At 41.4% G+C, this 15,950-nt stretch overlaps 1 protein-coding gene across 1 annotated transcript; it reads left to right on the forward strand.

Annotated features, from left to right (window-relative positions):
- Window positions 1–13,941: 13,941 nt before the first annotated feature.
- On the forward strand, window positions 13,942–14,607 carry LOC149822547 (uncharacterized). Its single transcript, XM_089980300.1, has 2 exons — window positions 13,942–14,102; window positions 14,196–14,607. Exons 1-2 carry the CDS (start codon window positions 13,942–13,944, stop codon window positions 14,605–14,607), a joined length of 573 nt encoding a protein of 190 aa, XP_089836426.1.
- Window positions 14,608–15,950: the final 1,343 nt, after the last annotated feature.

Genomic DNA, 15,950 nt, shown 5'->3' on the forward strand with positions numbered 1-15,950 from the left:
ATAAATAACAGAGATCACAATTTAAGCAATACAATCGTTTAACATGCATTAGGGAACAACATCATGCATTCACCAACATCTAACAATTAAGGGAACAAGTAAATAAGCATGATCTAAATGTATAACAAGAATATGCATGACTTTAGTGCAATGCATGAGTAAATTATTATCTTTTATTAGAATTTTCTTCTCATATGCATGTCCCTATTAAATGCATACAATTTAAGTTTCTCTTTTTAATTACCGTTGCCCGCGGATATACCAAACAGGTAAAATTTTTCGAGATCAAGTAAGGTTCTCATAATAACTTAGCATAAAAGTTGTATTTTATTACTGGGTTCCAAACTTAACCCTCAACCGAATCACCTTCGGAACATTAAACCTCCACATCTAATGTCGGGACACTAAGGGCTTCCGCATCCAAAAGTGTCACTTTCTTGGTATACCAAAATAACAGTTGTGTCTACACACCACCCCAGGTAAAGTGACAAACTCTCTTTAAAACCGTGGTCAGGAAAAATAATCTCAATATCAGGTTCATGAGTAATCAATAATGCACACGGAGTTTTGGGGTTATTTCTCCTGCCCACAGTTTTAAGGAGAGTCTGCCACTTTACTTTGGGGTGGTGTGTGGGCACAATTGTTGTTTTGGTATATTAAGAAAGTGACACTATTACATGTGGAGGTCTTTAGTGTCCCGACATTAGATATAGAAGTCTAATGTTCCGAAGGTCATTCGGTCGAGGGCCAAGTTTGAAACCCAATAATAAAATACAACATGTGTGCTAAGTTATTTTGAGAACACTACTTAACATCAGAAAATTTTACCTGTTTAGTTTATTCGCGGGCAACGGTAATTAAAAAGAGAAACTTAAATTGTGTGCATTTAATAGGGACATGCATGTGAGAAGAAAATTATAATAAAAGATAATAATTTACTCGTGTATTGCACTAAAGTCATGCATATTTTTGTTATGCTTTAGATCATGCATATTTGCTTGTTTCCTTAATTGTTACATGTTGATAAATGCATGATGTTGTTCCCTAATGCATGTTAAAAGATTGTATTGCTTAAATTGTGATCTTTATTATTTATTAAATATTTTCTCATGTTTAATAATTGTTCCCTATTGCATGAATCTTATCTGTATTCTTTATGATTATTTGTTTTATTATAGGGATTCATACACAAAATTTCTTGGATTCTAACACCCTACTTTTGGTGTTTTTTACAGCCTTATGAGATCAATGAAGTGACTCGCTTCTGGGAGAGCTACGAGTGCTACACGCTTGTTAGACAACTTCACAGATGGACAACGTGACTATGCTTTTCTTTCTTATTCTTTACATTTAATTGTTCTTGTACCCTGATTTTCTTATGTAATGGTTTCGAGACTATCATTACTTAATTAAAAAAAAATTGGCTTGTCATGGTGTGGATGATAAATGTAAGATTCCTGGTGGTTTGTTTGATTATCCAATTGTGAGTGGAACTGTAAAAGCTCCGGGTCTTTGAAAAGATTTCTGCAATGGTTTAAAAAAAAAGTTCTGCATTTTTAAGGGGTATGAGTTGGGGTCGTTACAGGTTTGGTATTAGAGCCACTACAAAATCTTACACTTTTATCATCTTTTTAGCATTAAGTTTTTAATTTTGGTAAGAGAGCCCTGTCTTGAAGCGTCATCAAGTCGTGCCTCGTGTTTCAGAGCAGTCTCCTTCACTGGTAAGGCTATTTAATACTTTTATTTAAAGTATGTGAATTTCTTATGCTTTTGCATTCATAGTTTAATTCTCTTTTGGTGTGAATTAATATCCTTGGTGTGACTGTATGAATGCTTTTGTTCGGGATCAATCCTAAGGGGGTAGGATCGATCGGGTATAACTTTACAATTTTCATGTTTTAGATATATCGCCGCAACCGTGCTTCGACTTTCGCTGGTGCTCCCGCGGACTGGCAGGAGCAGAGGGATTTTATGATGAATTCCCTCAACACGCTGATGGAGACTATGGCAGCACAAGCAACTACTTGTGTTCACCCCGCCGAGGTTGTTTTGAACTGTAACGCCCCGAAATTTAACCCAAATTTTTAGGGATTTTTTTTTTCAAGCGGAAACAACTGGTAATTCTCGGGTTAAGCATTTCAGAACGATACAGGAAAGTAAAAGCAAACCACACCATTTATTTCCACTTCAATAATAATAAAATCCAACATCAGAGTTTTCACATTGAGTGTCAAAACAAAAATCTCAATCTGAAAGTAAGCAGAACCGTCAGGGAACAAATAGATCAAGTCTCGGTCAGCGCCTCATCCCGTATCGCTCATAGAACTACTCTTCTCCTGAAAATAATAGAAGTTATAGGAATTAGACTACCACGTCTAAGTAGGAAAACTGTAATTATTCTTGCAAGTAGATCATGTGTCAGGTGTTGTGTTGGAATTTCAGTCTAAACATAAACACATAGGGAATTCGATGCAATAGCAATAATAGACATATATCTGAATAGAAAGGTAGATTATGTAACAGTTTATACTTAAGCACAAAAAGCATTTTTCTCAACTACAACAATTAAACAAGGTATTAAGCAATTAAAACATAACTTACGCTAACATGAATAACATCTATATAACATCCATAATATGAATTCAATTAACTAATATATGCACAGTTTAGGATGTTGTTTTATCATAAGCACCGAATATACAACACGATGAAAAAGTAAACAGTTGTCTCTTTAATGACTCCAACACCGTGATACCTAACTGTTCTAGTTAATGTTTATCTTTTTTTATGCCGCGGGTACACACGAGCCAAGGCAACCATCACAGAAGAGAACGTTCAGGGGTATATTATTCAAGGTTGTTTTATTAACCCGAACCTTCTAACTGTGACTGAAATCCCAAGGGAGCGGCCAGTGACCGAGAGAAACTCCCAAAGGCCAAAACCAAACCAGGATGCATCCCTAACTTCTGCAGAAGAACATGGAACTACCACCTAGGACATATTGGTAGTCCGGGTCCCCCAACTCCGAGGACTGGGATCAACGAGTCACTTTAGCTCGAAACTAAAATTATGTCCCCGGAGTTTTGTACCACTTACCCTCTCCAAGGTAAGCCCGAATCTGAGTGAGTAAATCTTTTCATTTAGTTAACCTTTCAGGGTGTAGGAGCATTTTTCCCCAAACCTGCTACTACCACAGTCGTAGATTTCCAACCTTAGTCATTTTATCCCAGTGTATGAATCAACCCCATCATTTTCCATGTTGTTTTCATAAACTCACTCAGGGTGCTCCGGTGCCTTTAAACCAGTCAAGCACAAGAGTTAATACTTTAATTTTCTTACCAAAATAATTGAATCAAACCACGTACCTTCATTAGGTATCTAACCCATATCGCCCATTGAGCAAGGTTTCCCAACCAAACCCCTAGTAGAAAGGGATAACCATGACTTACTTAATCATTTGCCCATTTAGGTTACCACTAGATTATTTCCTTTCAATTCAGAATGCTCCAAGGAAAAGAAATTCACATACTCTGAACACGGGTAATATACAATGTCAATACATAACATTTCTTTGATATGTCTCACTCATTTTCTACATGAAGAGATCCAGGAATTGTCTTAAGACTTTAAAACTATCATTGGTGTACAGCTGCTACTCTAAGGCGGAAGTTGGAATGTAAGAGAACTTGCAGTTTTATGTGGAATCTAAGCCAAAAATCACAAAGACTGTAAACCCATTCAGCCTATTACAGTAATACAAACACAGAAATTTCGTGCACAAGAGAAGTGACAACTAGGTATTATTCAGCTAGCATTTTGAAATTCTAAAATCCAACATGAACCACTCAGCCATTCTACTGTATCCCACAAGTTAACTAAGTGATGCACAACACGCTGGTTTACACAGAAAATAAAAGAAGGAACCAGAATTCATTCAGCAGTATGAACTAAACACATATTTTTTTTTGTTTCAGTTCAGCCACCATATAGCATATACATCAAACAATGGTTTCAGCCATTCTACTGCATTTTATAGTATTGTTAAATATCAAACAACATGTTGTGTTATACCGAAATAAAACAACAACTAGACATTCATTCCGAACCTATGGTGTGATCAAGATAACTCGGCTGTTAAATATCAAACAGCATGTTGTGTTATACAGAAATAAAACAACTAGACATTCATTCCGAACCTATGGTGTGATCAAGATAACTCGGCTGAACCCCAAAAAAAAAACGAAAGTAACTATCTATTAAGTTCTTCCACAGGTTAAATCGTAGGGGCAATCACCACCCCTAAGTATATCAGGTGCACACGGTCATAACACCGAATTGATAAACATAAATAAACGATTATTTGAAGGTATGATATATTCATCTTTTAAGTATCCCTAAACAATTTTAGTGATGATTCATACAACATCAGACATAATTTGAAACGGTCATGCACATTTCAGGCTTGAAAGGATAAAAAAAAAACACACAGACTCTTAGTTAGGGCTTTCAATACCAAGGTCAATAAAAACACAATTCGAACTAGGGTTTTCGATTGAAAAGGATATAGATTTAACATCTAAATTTCATACTAGTTCACTAATCTGAGAATGAGGAATGAATCATCAACAAACACCCAATCGGTTAAAAGAAAAAAAGAAAACAGTTCCCCCCCTTACTCATGGTAGCATCTATCGTAAAACCCTCTCCCAATCATCCCGAAACATAAAATACTTACAAAAATAAGCACAATAACCTACCATTATCCGGCGAGGTTGTTGCGGCATCCACTAGAGGGGTCGGTCGGCCTGGACAGCACCACTACCGGCGAGGTTGGCTCCTCACTGCAAGGCCTCGAGCTGCGGCTTGGGATTGGTGGGAGCTTCGAGTTTTAGAAAGGTAGAAAAGAGTGAGAGAGAGCATGGGACAGCGAGAGAGGGAGAAGGAAGGGTTTGGGGTCCCCCTTTGTAGGTGGGTGACCTTCCAAAAAGGAAGGAAGCCCGGCGGCTTCGGCTTCCCCCCTCCCATTTCCAAATATTAGGGTTCAAAAGAACCCTAACCAGTGACTTATCGGGGGTTTCCCCCTTCATTTTGATCGGGCAACCCCCTTATCGGGCCCCCCTTTGTATCCTTTTTACAGGGTGTGGGCCGGGTCCGAGTCTGACCCGCGACCCGCACTCGGGATCCAATCACATGTTGGATCCGGGTCTTATAAAAAAAAATATGGCTTCTTAATTGGATCCAAAAACCCCACTTATATATTTATTTTATTTCTTTTCTTATTACGTATTTTAATATTTAAATAGGTTTATCTTGTATAATATGGGTGCTGGATCCGAAACTTGGATCCGTGCCCAGATTCGCCCATTTTACTCCTAAAATACTAAAATTTTTAACGGTAAAAATTGCGGTTATTACATCCTTTCCCCCTTAAAGAAATTTCGTCCTCGAAATTTTACCTGTGGGTGCTTACTCGAAAAGGTTGGGGTACCTCTCCCGCATATTTGCCTCTGGTTCCCACGTGCTTTCGTTAATGCCATGGTGCTGCCATCTCACCTTGACGAGAGGAATGGTCTTTGATCTCAAGACTCGCTCGTTTCGTTCCAATATTTCCACTGGTTTTTCTTCCATTGTTAGGTCTTCCCTTATATCTACGTCCTCATATTGGATGACATGTGCCGGATCTTGAAGATATTTTCTTAACATAGATACATGGAATACGTTATGTATCTGAGCATACTGAGGAGGTAGGGCTATACGATAGGCCGTTTCTCCAATCCGTTCCAAAATCTCAAAAGGTCCGACATATCTGGGACTCAATTTTCCTTTCTTACCAAAACGAAACACACTTTTGGTGGGTGATACCTTCACAAAGACTCGATCCCCCACATCAAAAGTGAGCTCCCTGCGCCTTTGATCTGCATAACTCTTTTGTCGACTCTGGGCTGTGAGCAGTCTATCTCTTATCATCTTTATCTGTTGGGTATAATGTTGTAACACGATTGGTGATTCTACCGACCGTTCACCAATTTCATCCCAATACACAGGTGATCTACATGGTCTTCCATACAGAGCTTCGAAAGGAGACATGCCGATACTCGCATGGTAACTATTATTGTAGGCATATTCGGCTAAAACAACATGCTTGTCCCACTCACCTTTCCAATCCAGCATACATGCTCGCAACATATCTTCTAGTGTCTGGATAGTCCTCTCTGATTGTCCGTCAGTCTGAGGATGAAAAGCGGTACTCAGCTTCAGTTTCGTACCCAAGGCCTGTTGCAACTGACCCCAAAACCGAGAAGTAAATCGAGGATCTCGATCTGATATAATAGAAACTGGTACTCCATGCAGTCGAACAACCTCTCTGATGTATAAGTCTGCTAAGCTCTCGAGGGATTGATTTATTCGTATGGGTAGAAAGTGAGCCGATTTGGTTAGTCGATCCACTATTACCCATATAGCGTCATGTTGTTTCCGTGTTTTGGGCAAACCCACCACGAAGTCCATGGTGATTTCTTCCCATTTCCACTGTGGAATCTCCATTTGCTGCATCATTCCACCAGGTTTCTGATGTTCTACCTTGACTTGCTGACAAGTCAAACACTTCGAGACATAACTTGCGACCTCACGCTTCATTCCATTCCACCAATACCCACGTTGTAAATCTTTAAACATTTTCGTGCCTCCTGGGTGTATGGTGTATTTGGACCTATGTGCTTCCCCCAATAGTTCTTCCTTCAACTTGGGATCACTAGGGACCCAAAGTCGCTTTTTCATCCAAATACTGCCATCTTCCTTGAGTGAGAAATGTGACTTCCCTTGTTGGGCTAGTGACTTCAATTTCTCATATTGGGGATCCTCTTTCTGACCTTCAATAATCTTTGTAAGGATCTCCGGGTGAGCAGACAAATTAGATAATTTAATACTTCCCACTACCTCAGCGAACGGTTTCCAATCAATGAATTCCTCCACCAAATTCCACCCTTTTGTCAAAAGACTAGACAAACTGCAACCAGCTTTTCGGCTGAGAGAGTCAGCTACCACATTTGCCTTTCCTGGGTGATAGGAAATGGTAAAATCGTAATCCTTTATAAACTCCAACCATCGTCGTTGTCGCATGTTCAACTCTTTCTGGGAAAACAGGTACTTGAGACTTTTGTGATCAGTAAATACCTCGAATTGTTCCCCATACAGGTAATGTCGCCATATTTTCAACGCGAACACCACGGCTGCCAATTCGAGATCATGAGTTGGGTAGTTTCGTTCATGAGTCTTTAATTGGCGAGAGGCATAAGCTATCACCTTACCATTTTGCATTAAAACACATCCCAACCCAGTACCTGATGCGTCGGAGTAGACCACAAAACCACCATGACCTGAAGGTAAAGCCAACACTGGTGCGGTGGTAAGCTTCTTCTTTAAGATTTGGAAACTCTCCTCACACTTATCCGTCCATTCGAACTTGATTCCTTTCCTCAGGAGCTTGGTCATGGGCATAGCAATCCGTGAAAAGTCCTGAATGAATCTTCTATAATAACCTGCTAATCCCAGAAAACTCCTGATATCACTGATATTCTTCGGTTGACCCCAATTTAATACAGCTTCAACCTTAGCCGGGTCTACAGCGACTCCGTCTCGCGATATGACATGACCCAAGAACATGACCTTCTCGAGCCAGAATTCGCACTTGGAGAATTTGGCGAACAACTGGTGTTCCTTGAGAGTCCCCAATACGATCCTCAAATGTTCACGATGTTGCTTTATGCTTTCTGAGTATATGAGTATATCATCAATAAAGACAATTACAAACGTATCCAAGTATGCTCTGAATACTCGATTCATCAAGTCCATGAATGCTGCAGGAGCATTTGTCAGTCCGAATGGCATAACTACGAACTCGTAGTGACCGTACCTTGTTCTAAAGGATGTCTTAGGAATATCATCGTCCTTTATCCGAAGTTGGTGATAACCAGATCTAAGATCGATTTTTGAAAACACTTTAGCCTTTTGCAATTGGTCGAACAAGTCTTCAATACGAGGTAGGGGATACTTATTTTTGACGATCGCTTGATTCAACATCCGATAGTCTATACACAGCCTCATAGAACCATCTTTCTTTTTCACGAAAAGAACTGGTGCTCCCCATGGTGATACGCTCGGTCTAATGAAACCTTGCTCCATCAACTCCTGGAGTTGTTTCTTCAGCTCCTCCAATTCTACCGGGGCCATACGATAAGGCGCTTTCGAGATCGGTGCCGTCCCAGGCACCAACTCGATATGAAAATCCACCTCACGCTGTGGAGGTAGTCCAGGCAACTCATCCGGAAACACTTCCGGGAATTCACGAACCACTTCAAGTTCTTCTAATGGTGTGACTTTCGACTCGCAGGAGAATACATTTACTAGGAATGCTCGACACCCCTGTCGCATATACTTCTGAACCTTTAATATCGATACAATTCGGCCCTTCACTGTAGGTCTAGAGAGTCGAAACTCAACCTTTGGCAATCCTGGTCGGGACGAAACCACTTTCCCTTGTCGACAGAGAACGTTGGCATAATGTTCATATAACCAATCCATCCCCAAAATGACATCATATTCAGTCATATCGAGCAAGATTAGGTCAGCAGGTAAGTTCTGCCCTTCAAGTACAATTATGACATCAGGGATGTAGTTTACACATATCGAATTATATCCTATCGGATTGTACACATATAATTCATGTTTCAGAGATTCAGTATGTGCACCAAGTAATTTTGCAAATTCTACGGATATGAACGAATGTGTGACACCACAGTCAAATAGAACAAGTGCAACACAGCCATTGACAAATACAGTACCTTGAACCAGATTTCCTTTCTCCAATTCTTTCGCAGTGGTGGCATATACTCGTCCCGGCACCCTCTTCTGTGCATTTTGCTGCGGTGTTTGCTGCGACTGAGATGGTTGGTGTTGCTGTCCTCCCCCGGCATTACGTTTCTGCATATCCACCATCTTCTTGTGGCACTGACGGGCATAGTGACCCATCCTTCCACAGTAGAGACATGCTCCTGTGTCTCTAGGGCAAGGTTGTCCGTAGTGGGACCGGTTGCACTTCTGGCACACCCGATTTTGTCCTTGTTGCTGCGGAGGAAGATTTCCACCATTGTACTTTTGCTTCTTGTAAGGTGGCTGGTACTTCTTGCCACTGTGATGCTGCGGCGGACCGGCTCCCCGTTTCCCCGGTGTGTCTTTTTGACTCTTCCTTGTTCTCTCCCATTCTTCATTCAGCATAGTAGCCACTTCAATGGCTTGTGCGAGGGTGGATGGCAGATTTATCATCACTCGTGGTCGCAATCCGTCCTTGAGTCCGCGGACATACCTAGTTGCTCTGGCTTTATCATTCGCGAACAAATTTGGGCAATAACGCTCCAAGGTCCGAAATTTGGTAGTGTATTCCACCAAATTCATATTTCCTTGTGTAAGCTCCAAGAACTCCTGATGCTTCTGATCACGAGCGTACTGGGGGAAATATGTCTCGAGAAATGTTCGTTTGAAATCTTCCCATGGAATAGTATCCACTCCAGCAAAGTGGATGGTTCGGGTTGTGTCCCACCATTTCTGTGCATCTTCCGTCAAGCGGTAGGTGCCGAAGTCCGTTTGCTTATCATCAGGAACAGACAGAACCCGAAAAGCTCGTTCTGTCTCGGCAATCCAACTCTCAGCTAATTCAGGATCAGCCTTGCCTGAGAAGGTAGGCGGGTTCAACTTCAAGAACTTCTCATAGGTGATTGTGTTCGTATTATGCCTTTCACTTATGGCTGCGGCTAACTCCGCCTGATGGCGCATTTGAGTGTCCATGGTTTGAGCCAGATTACCGAGAGTTTCCATCACGAAACCCCTTTGGTCCTGCCATTCGTTCGCCGTGCTCGAACTAGCTTGGGATCGACGATACATCTAATAATCATTTCAATACACACAGTTTTACTATCTTTGAATTGTAGTGTCCATAAAATCATCACAAGTATATATCTAAACTTATATAGAAAACAATGCAATTATCAGGCCTAATAAAGTAACAACAACAACAACAACAACAACTATGCCTTCATCCCAAAACAATTGGGGTCAGCGATATGAACCAAAAAAGAAATTCATTTTGGGTCTTCCACATGAATCCTTTTCCTCCAATCATTTCTATCCAACGCCATGTCCTCGGTGAGGTTCAAAGCATTCATATCCTTTCCTATCATCTCCATCCAAGTCTTCCTAGGCCTACCCCGACCTCTTTTAACTAATATATTTTCCCATTTCTCCAACCTTCTAACTGGAGCATCATTAGGCCTTCGCCGAATATGTCCAAACCACCGTAAACGATTCTCTCGCATCTTATTTTCAATGGGTGCAACACCTACCTTCTTACGTATCTCTTCGTTCCGAATCTTATCTTTTATTGTATTTCCACACATCCATCTAAGCATCCGCATCTCAGCTACACTAATAAAGTAAGAATGATAAAAATATACTCACAGAGCGATCTCAGGATGTGGCATGACCGTGATCCTTGATTTATTGTTCCCAGGCTCTGATACCATAACTGTAACGCCCCGAAATTTAACCCAAATTTTTAGGGATTTTTTTTTTCAAGCGGAAACAACTGGTAATTCTCGGGTTAAGCATTTCAGAACGATACAGGAAAGTAAAAGCAAACCACACCATTTATTTCTACTTCAATAATAATAAAATCCAACATCAGAGTTTTCACATTGAGTCTCAAAACAAAAATCTCAATCTGAAAGTAAGCAGAACCGCCAGGGAACAAATAGATCAAGTCTCGGTCAGCGCCTCATCCCGCATCGCTCATAGAACTACTCTTCTCCTGAAAATAATAGAAGTTATAGGAATTAGACTACCACGTCTAAGTAGGAAAACTGTAATTATTCTTGCAAGTAGATCATGTGTCAGGTGTTGTGTTGGAATTTCAGTCTAAACATAAACACATAGGGAATTCGATGCAATAGCAATAATAGACATATATCTGAATAGAAAGGTAGATTATGTAACAGTTTATACTTAAGCACAAAAAGCATTTTTCTCAACTACAACAATTAAACAAGGTATTAAGCAATTAAAACAGAACTTACGCTAACATGAGTAACATCTATATAACATCCATAATATGAATTCAATTAACTAATATATGCACAGTTTAGGATGTTGTTTTATCATAAACACCGAATATACAGCACGATGAAAAAGTAAACAGTTGTCTCTTTAATGACTCCAACACCGTGATACCTAACTGTTCTAGTTAATGTTTATCTTTTCTTATCCCGCGGGTACACACGGGCCAAGGCAACCATCACAGAAGAGAACGTTTGGGGGTATATTATTCAAGGTTGTTTTATTAACCCGAACCTTCTAACTGTGACTGAAATCCCAAGGGAGCGGCCAGTGACCGAGAGAAACTCCCAAAGGCCAAAACCAAACCAGGATGCATCCCTAACTTCTGCAGAAGAACATGGAACTACCACCTAGGACATATTGGTAGTCCGGGTCCCCCAACTCCGAGGACTGAGACCAACGAGTCACTTTAGCTCGAAACTAAAATTATGTCCCCGGAGTTTTGTACCACTTACCCTCTCCAAGGTAAGCCCGAATCTGAGTGAGTAAATCTTTTCATTTAGTTAACCTTTCAGGGTGTAGGAGCATTTTTCCCCAAACCTGCTACTACCACAGTCGTAGATTTCCAACCTTAGTCATTTTATCCTAGTGTATGAATCAACCCCATCATTTTCCATGTTGTTTTCATAAACTCACTCAGGGTGCTCCGGTGCCTTTAAACCAGTCAAGCACAAGAGTTAATACTTTAATTTTCTTACCAAAATAATTGAATCAAACCACGTACGTTCATTAGGTATCTAACCCATATCGCCCATTGAGCAAGGTTTCCCAACCAAACCCCTAGTAGAAAGGGATAACCATGACTTACTTAATCATTTGCCCATTTAGGTTACCACTAGATTATTTCCTTTCAATTCAGAATGCTCCAAGGAAAAGAAATTCACATACTCTGAACACGGGCAATATACAATGTCAATACATAACATTTCTTTGATATGTCTCACTCATTTTCTACATGAAGAGATCCAGGAATTGTCTTAAGACTTTAAAACTATCATTGGTGTACAGCTGCTACTCTAAGGCGGAAGTTGGAATGTAAGAGAACTTGCAGTTTTATGTGGAATCTAAGCCAAAAATCACAAAGACTGTAAACCCATTCAGCCTATTACAGTAATACAAACACAGAAATTTCGTGCACAAGAGAAGTGACAACTAGGTATTATTCAGCTAGCATTTTGAAATTCTAAAATCCAACATGAACCACTCAGCCATTCTACTGTATCCCACAAGTTAACTAAGTGATGCACAACACGCTGGTTTACACAGAAAATAAAAGAAGGAACCAGAATTCATTCAGCAGCATGAACTAAACACATATTTTTTTTTGTTTCAGTTCAGCCACCATACAGCATATACATCAAACAATGGTTTCAGCCATTCTACTGCATTTTATAGTATTGTTAAATATCAAACAGCATGTTGTGTTATACCGAAATAAAACAACAACTAGACATTCACTCCGAACCTATGGTGTGATCAAGATAACTCGGCTGTTAAATATCAAACAGCATGTTGTGTTATACAGAAATAAAACAACAACTAGACATTCATTCCGAACCTATGGTGTGATCAAGATAACTCGGCTGAACCCCAAAAAAAAAACGAAAGTAACTATCTATTAAGTTCTTCCACAGGTTAAATCGTAGGGGCAATCACCACCCCTAAGTATATCAGGTGCACACGGTCATAACACCGAATTGATAAACATAAATAAACGATTATTTGAAGGTATGATATATTCATCTTTTAAGTATCCCTAAACAATTTTAGTGATGATTCATACAACATCAGACATAATTTGAAACGGTCATGCACATTTCAGGCTTGAAAGGATAAAAAAAAAACACACAGACTCTTAGTTAGGGCTTTCAATACCAAGGTCAAGAAAAACACAATTCGAACTAGGGTTTTCGATTGAAAAGGATATAGATTTAACATCTAAATTTCATACTAGTTCACTAATCCGAGAATGAGGAATGAATCATCAACAAACACCCAATCGGTTAAAAGAAAAAAAGAAAACAGTTCCCCCCCTTACTCATGGTAGCATCTATCGTAAAACCCTCTCCCAATCATCCCGAAACATAAAATACTTACAAAAATAAGCACAATAACCTACCATTATCCGGCGAGGTTGTTGCGGCATCCACTAGAGGGGTCGGTCGGCCTGGACAGCACCACTACCGGCGAGGTTGGCTCCTCACTGCAAGGCCTCGAGCTGCGGCTTGGGATTGGTGGGAGCTTCGAGTTTTAGAAAGGTAGAAAAGAGTGAGAGAGAGCATGGGACAGCGAGAGAGGGAGAAGGAAGGGTTTGGGGTCCCCCTTTGTAGGTGGGTGACCTTCCAAAAAGGAAGGAAGCCCGGCGGCTTCGGCTTCCCCCCTCCCATTTCCAAATATTAGGGTTCAAAAGAACCCTAACCAGTGACTTATCGGGGGTTTCCTCCTTCATTTTGATCGGGCAACCCCCTTATCGGGCCCCCCTTTGTATCCTTTTTACAGGGTGTGGGCCGGGTCCGAGTCTGACCCGCGACCCGCACTCGGGATCCAATCACATGTTGGATCCGGGTCTTATAAAAAAAAATTATGGCTTCTTAATTGGATCCAAAAACCCCACTTATATATTTATTTTATTTCTTTTCTTATTACGTATTTTAATATTTAAATAGGTTTATCTTGTATAATATGGGTGCTGGATCTGAAACTTGGATCCGTGCCCAGATTCGCCCATTTTACTCCTAAAATACTAAAATTTTTAACGGTAAAAATTGCGGTTATTACATGAACACAGTCAGTGTTTCCTTCGAGAGGTTCCTGAAGTTGGACCCACTCACTTTTTCAAAGAAGGCCGACCTAGAGGCAACCGAGAGCTGGGTCGAGGAGGTTGAGCGGGCGTTCGACGTCCTACCCGTCTTCGAGGACCGAAAGACCCCTTTTGGCACGTACCGTCTGAAGGGCGATGCCAAGAAGTTGTGGGACACCCTGCGAAGGGTGAAGTATGCTGATTTGGACGTGATTCCCTGGGAGGTGTTCAGGGAGGAGTTCTTGGACACCTACTTCCCTTCCTATGCTCGGGAGCAGATGCAACAACAGTTCCTTGAGCCTATTACACAAGGAAGCATGAGTCTGGTGGACTACGCCACCAAATTCAGAAGCCTCGAGCGATACCGTCTGAACTTGTTCGCTGGAGAGAAAGCAAGAGCGGCTAAGTTCGTGCGCGGGCTGAAGGACGGACTGCAGACCCGAGTGTTGATGAGTCGGCCTACTACCTTGGTCGATGTGATTGAGTCTGCTACAGTCTTGATGGAGGACTTGGAGAGGTCCAGGAATGCATCTCAGAAGGGAGGCGACAACGGTGGTGGTTCTTCGGGCGGAGCGAGGAAGGTCCCACCTGTAGGCGGAAACACGCAAGGTGGCAAGAGGCAGCGGAACCATGAGGGGCGATAACAGGGAGTACAACGGGGTCAACCCCAGCAGCAGAGGCAGCAGGCAAAGGCCCAATCAGTATGTCGCAAGTACGGCAAGCGCCATCTTCTGGGCTTTTGTCCGATGTTCAAGGGGGTCTGCTACCAGTGCGACACATTGCTTCATATTGTCTGAACAAGCCAGCGGCTCAGGGAGGACAACAACAGCAGTAGCCACCACAACATGAGCAGCAGATTTCTCAACAACAGCAAGGTCAGCGCAGGACCAACATGCGAGTTTACATGGCTACAATAGCTACTCAGGGCGATCAGACTGACCTGATCGAAGGTATCTTCTTAGTCATTGATCACTTTGCTTGTGTGATGTTTGATTCAAGCGCGACCCATAGTTTTATTTCTTCTTCATTTGCGAAATTGCTCCAATTGGTTCATTCTAGCCTTGAAAAGGCTCTTGATGTGATGTCACCTATGGGTGTATCCTCTTTCTGCGGAAAGTATTTTTCGATAATTAGCATTGTTATTAAGAGACATGAGTTGTCTTCCGACTTGGTCATACTAGATATGACGTTTTATGATGTCATTCTGGGTATGGAGTGGTTGTTCATACATAATGCTACCCTCCAGTGTCGGGGCAAGAAAGTTATCTTTGAGCGTCCCGATTTGTCTGTGTTGTGATTTCATTCGACGAGACCGGTGATCGAGGTGAGGATCGTCTCAACCTTGAAGATCTCTAAGTACCATAAGCAGGGTTGCATGGTGTTCTTGGCTAGCGTGTCCGCGCAGGACAATTAGGCGACACCCTTGCAGCAGTTAGACGTTGTTCGTGAGTTTTCGGATGTCTTTCTCGAGGACTTGCTGGGATTGCCACCATACCGAGAGGTTGAGTTCTCGATCGAGGTGGTACGACACCTGTTTCTCGAGCACCTTATCGCATGATACTTACAGAGATAGTAGAGCTGAAGAAGCAATTGCATGAGCTTCTTAATAAAGGTTTCATCAGGCCGAGTGTATTTTCTTGGGGTGCACCGGTCCTCTTTGTCAAGAAAAAGGATGGTTCAATGCGGCTTTGTATTGATTACCGCATGTTAAACCAAGTAACGGTGAGGAACAAGTACCCCTTGCCTAGGATCGACAATTTGTTCGATCAGCTGAGGAAGGGAAAGGTGTTCTCGAAAATCGACCTTCGTTCTGGTTACCACCAGTTGAGGATCAAGGCGGAGGACATTCCGAAGACAACATTTAGATCCAGATACGGGCATTATGAATTTCTGGTGATGTCTTTTGGACTCACCAATGCCCCCTACAACGTTTATTGAATTAATGAATCAAGTTTTCAGTTTGTGGCTAAATTGCTTTGTCATCGTG

Source organism: Nuphar pumila, chromosome 11 (genome assembly GCF_984573655.1).
Source record: "Nuphar pumila chromosome 11, dmNupPumi1.hap1.1, whole genome shotgun sequence".
NCBI lineage: Eukaryota > Viridiplantae > Streptophyta > Magnoliopsida > Nymphaeales > Nymphaeaceae > Nuphar > Nuphar pumila.

Bases quoted from the DNA above. Each gene is read 5' to 3' on its own strand.
- LOC149822547 (XM_089980300.1), top strand. From the start codon at position 13,942: ATGAACACAGTCAGTGTTTCCTTCGAGAGGTTCCTGAAGTTGGACCCA. The intron at 14,103-14,195 runs GTACCGTCTGAA...GGAGGTGTTCAG, and splicing joins CGAAAGACCCCTTTTGGCAC to GGAGGAGTTCTTGGACACCT.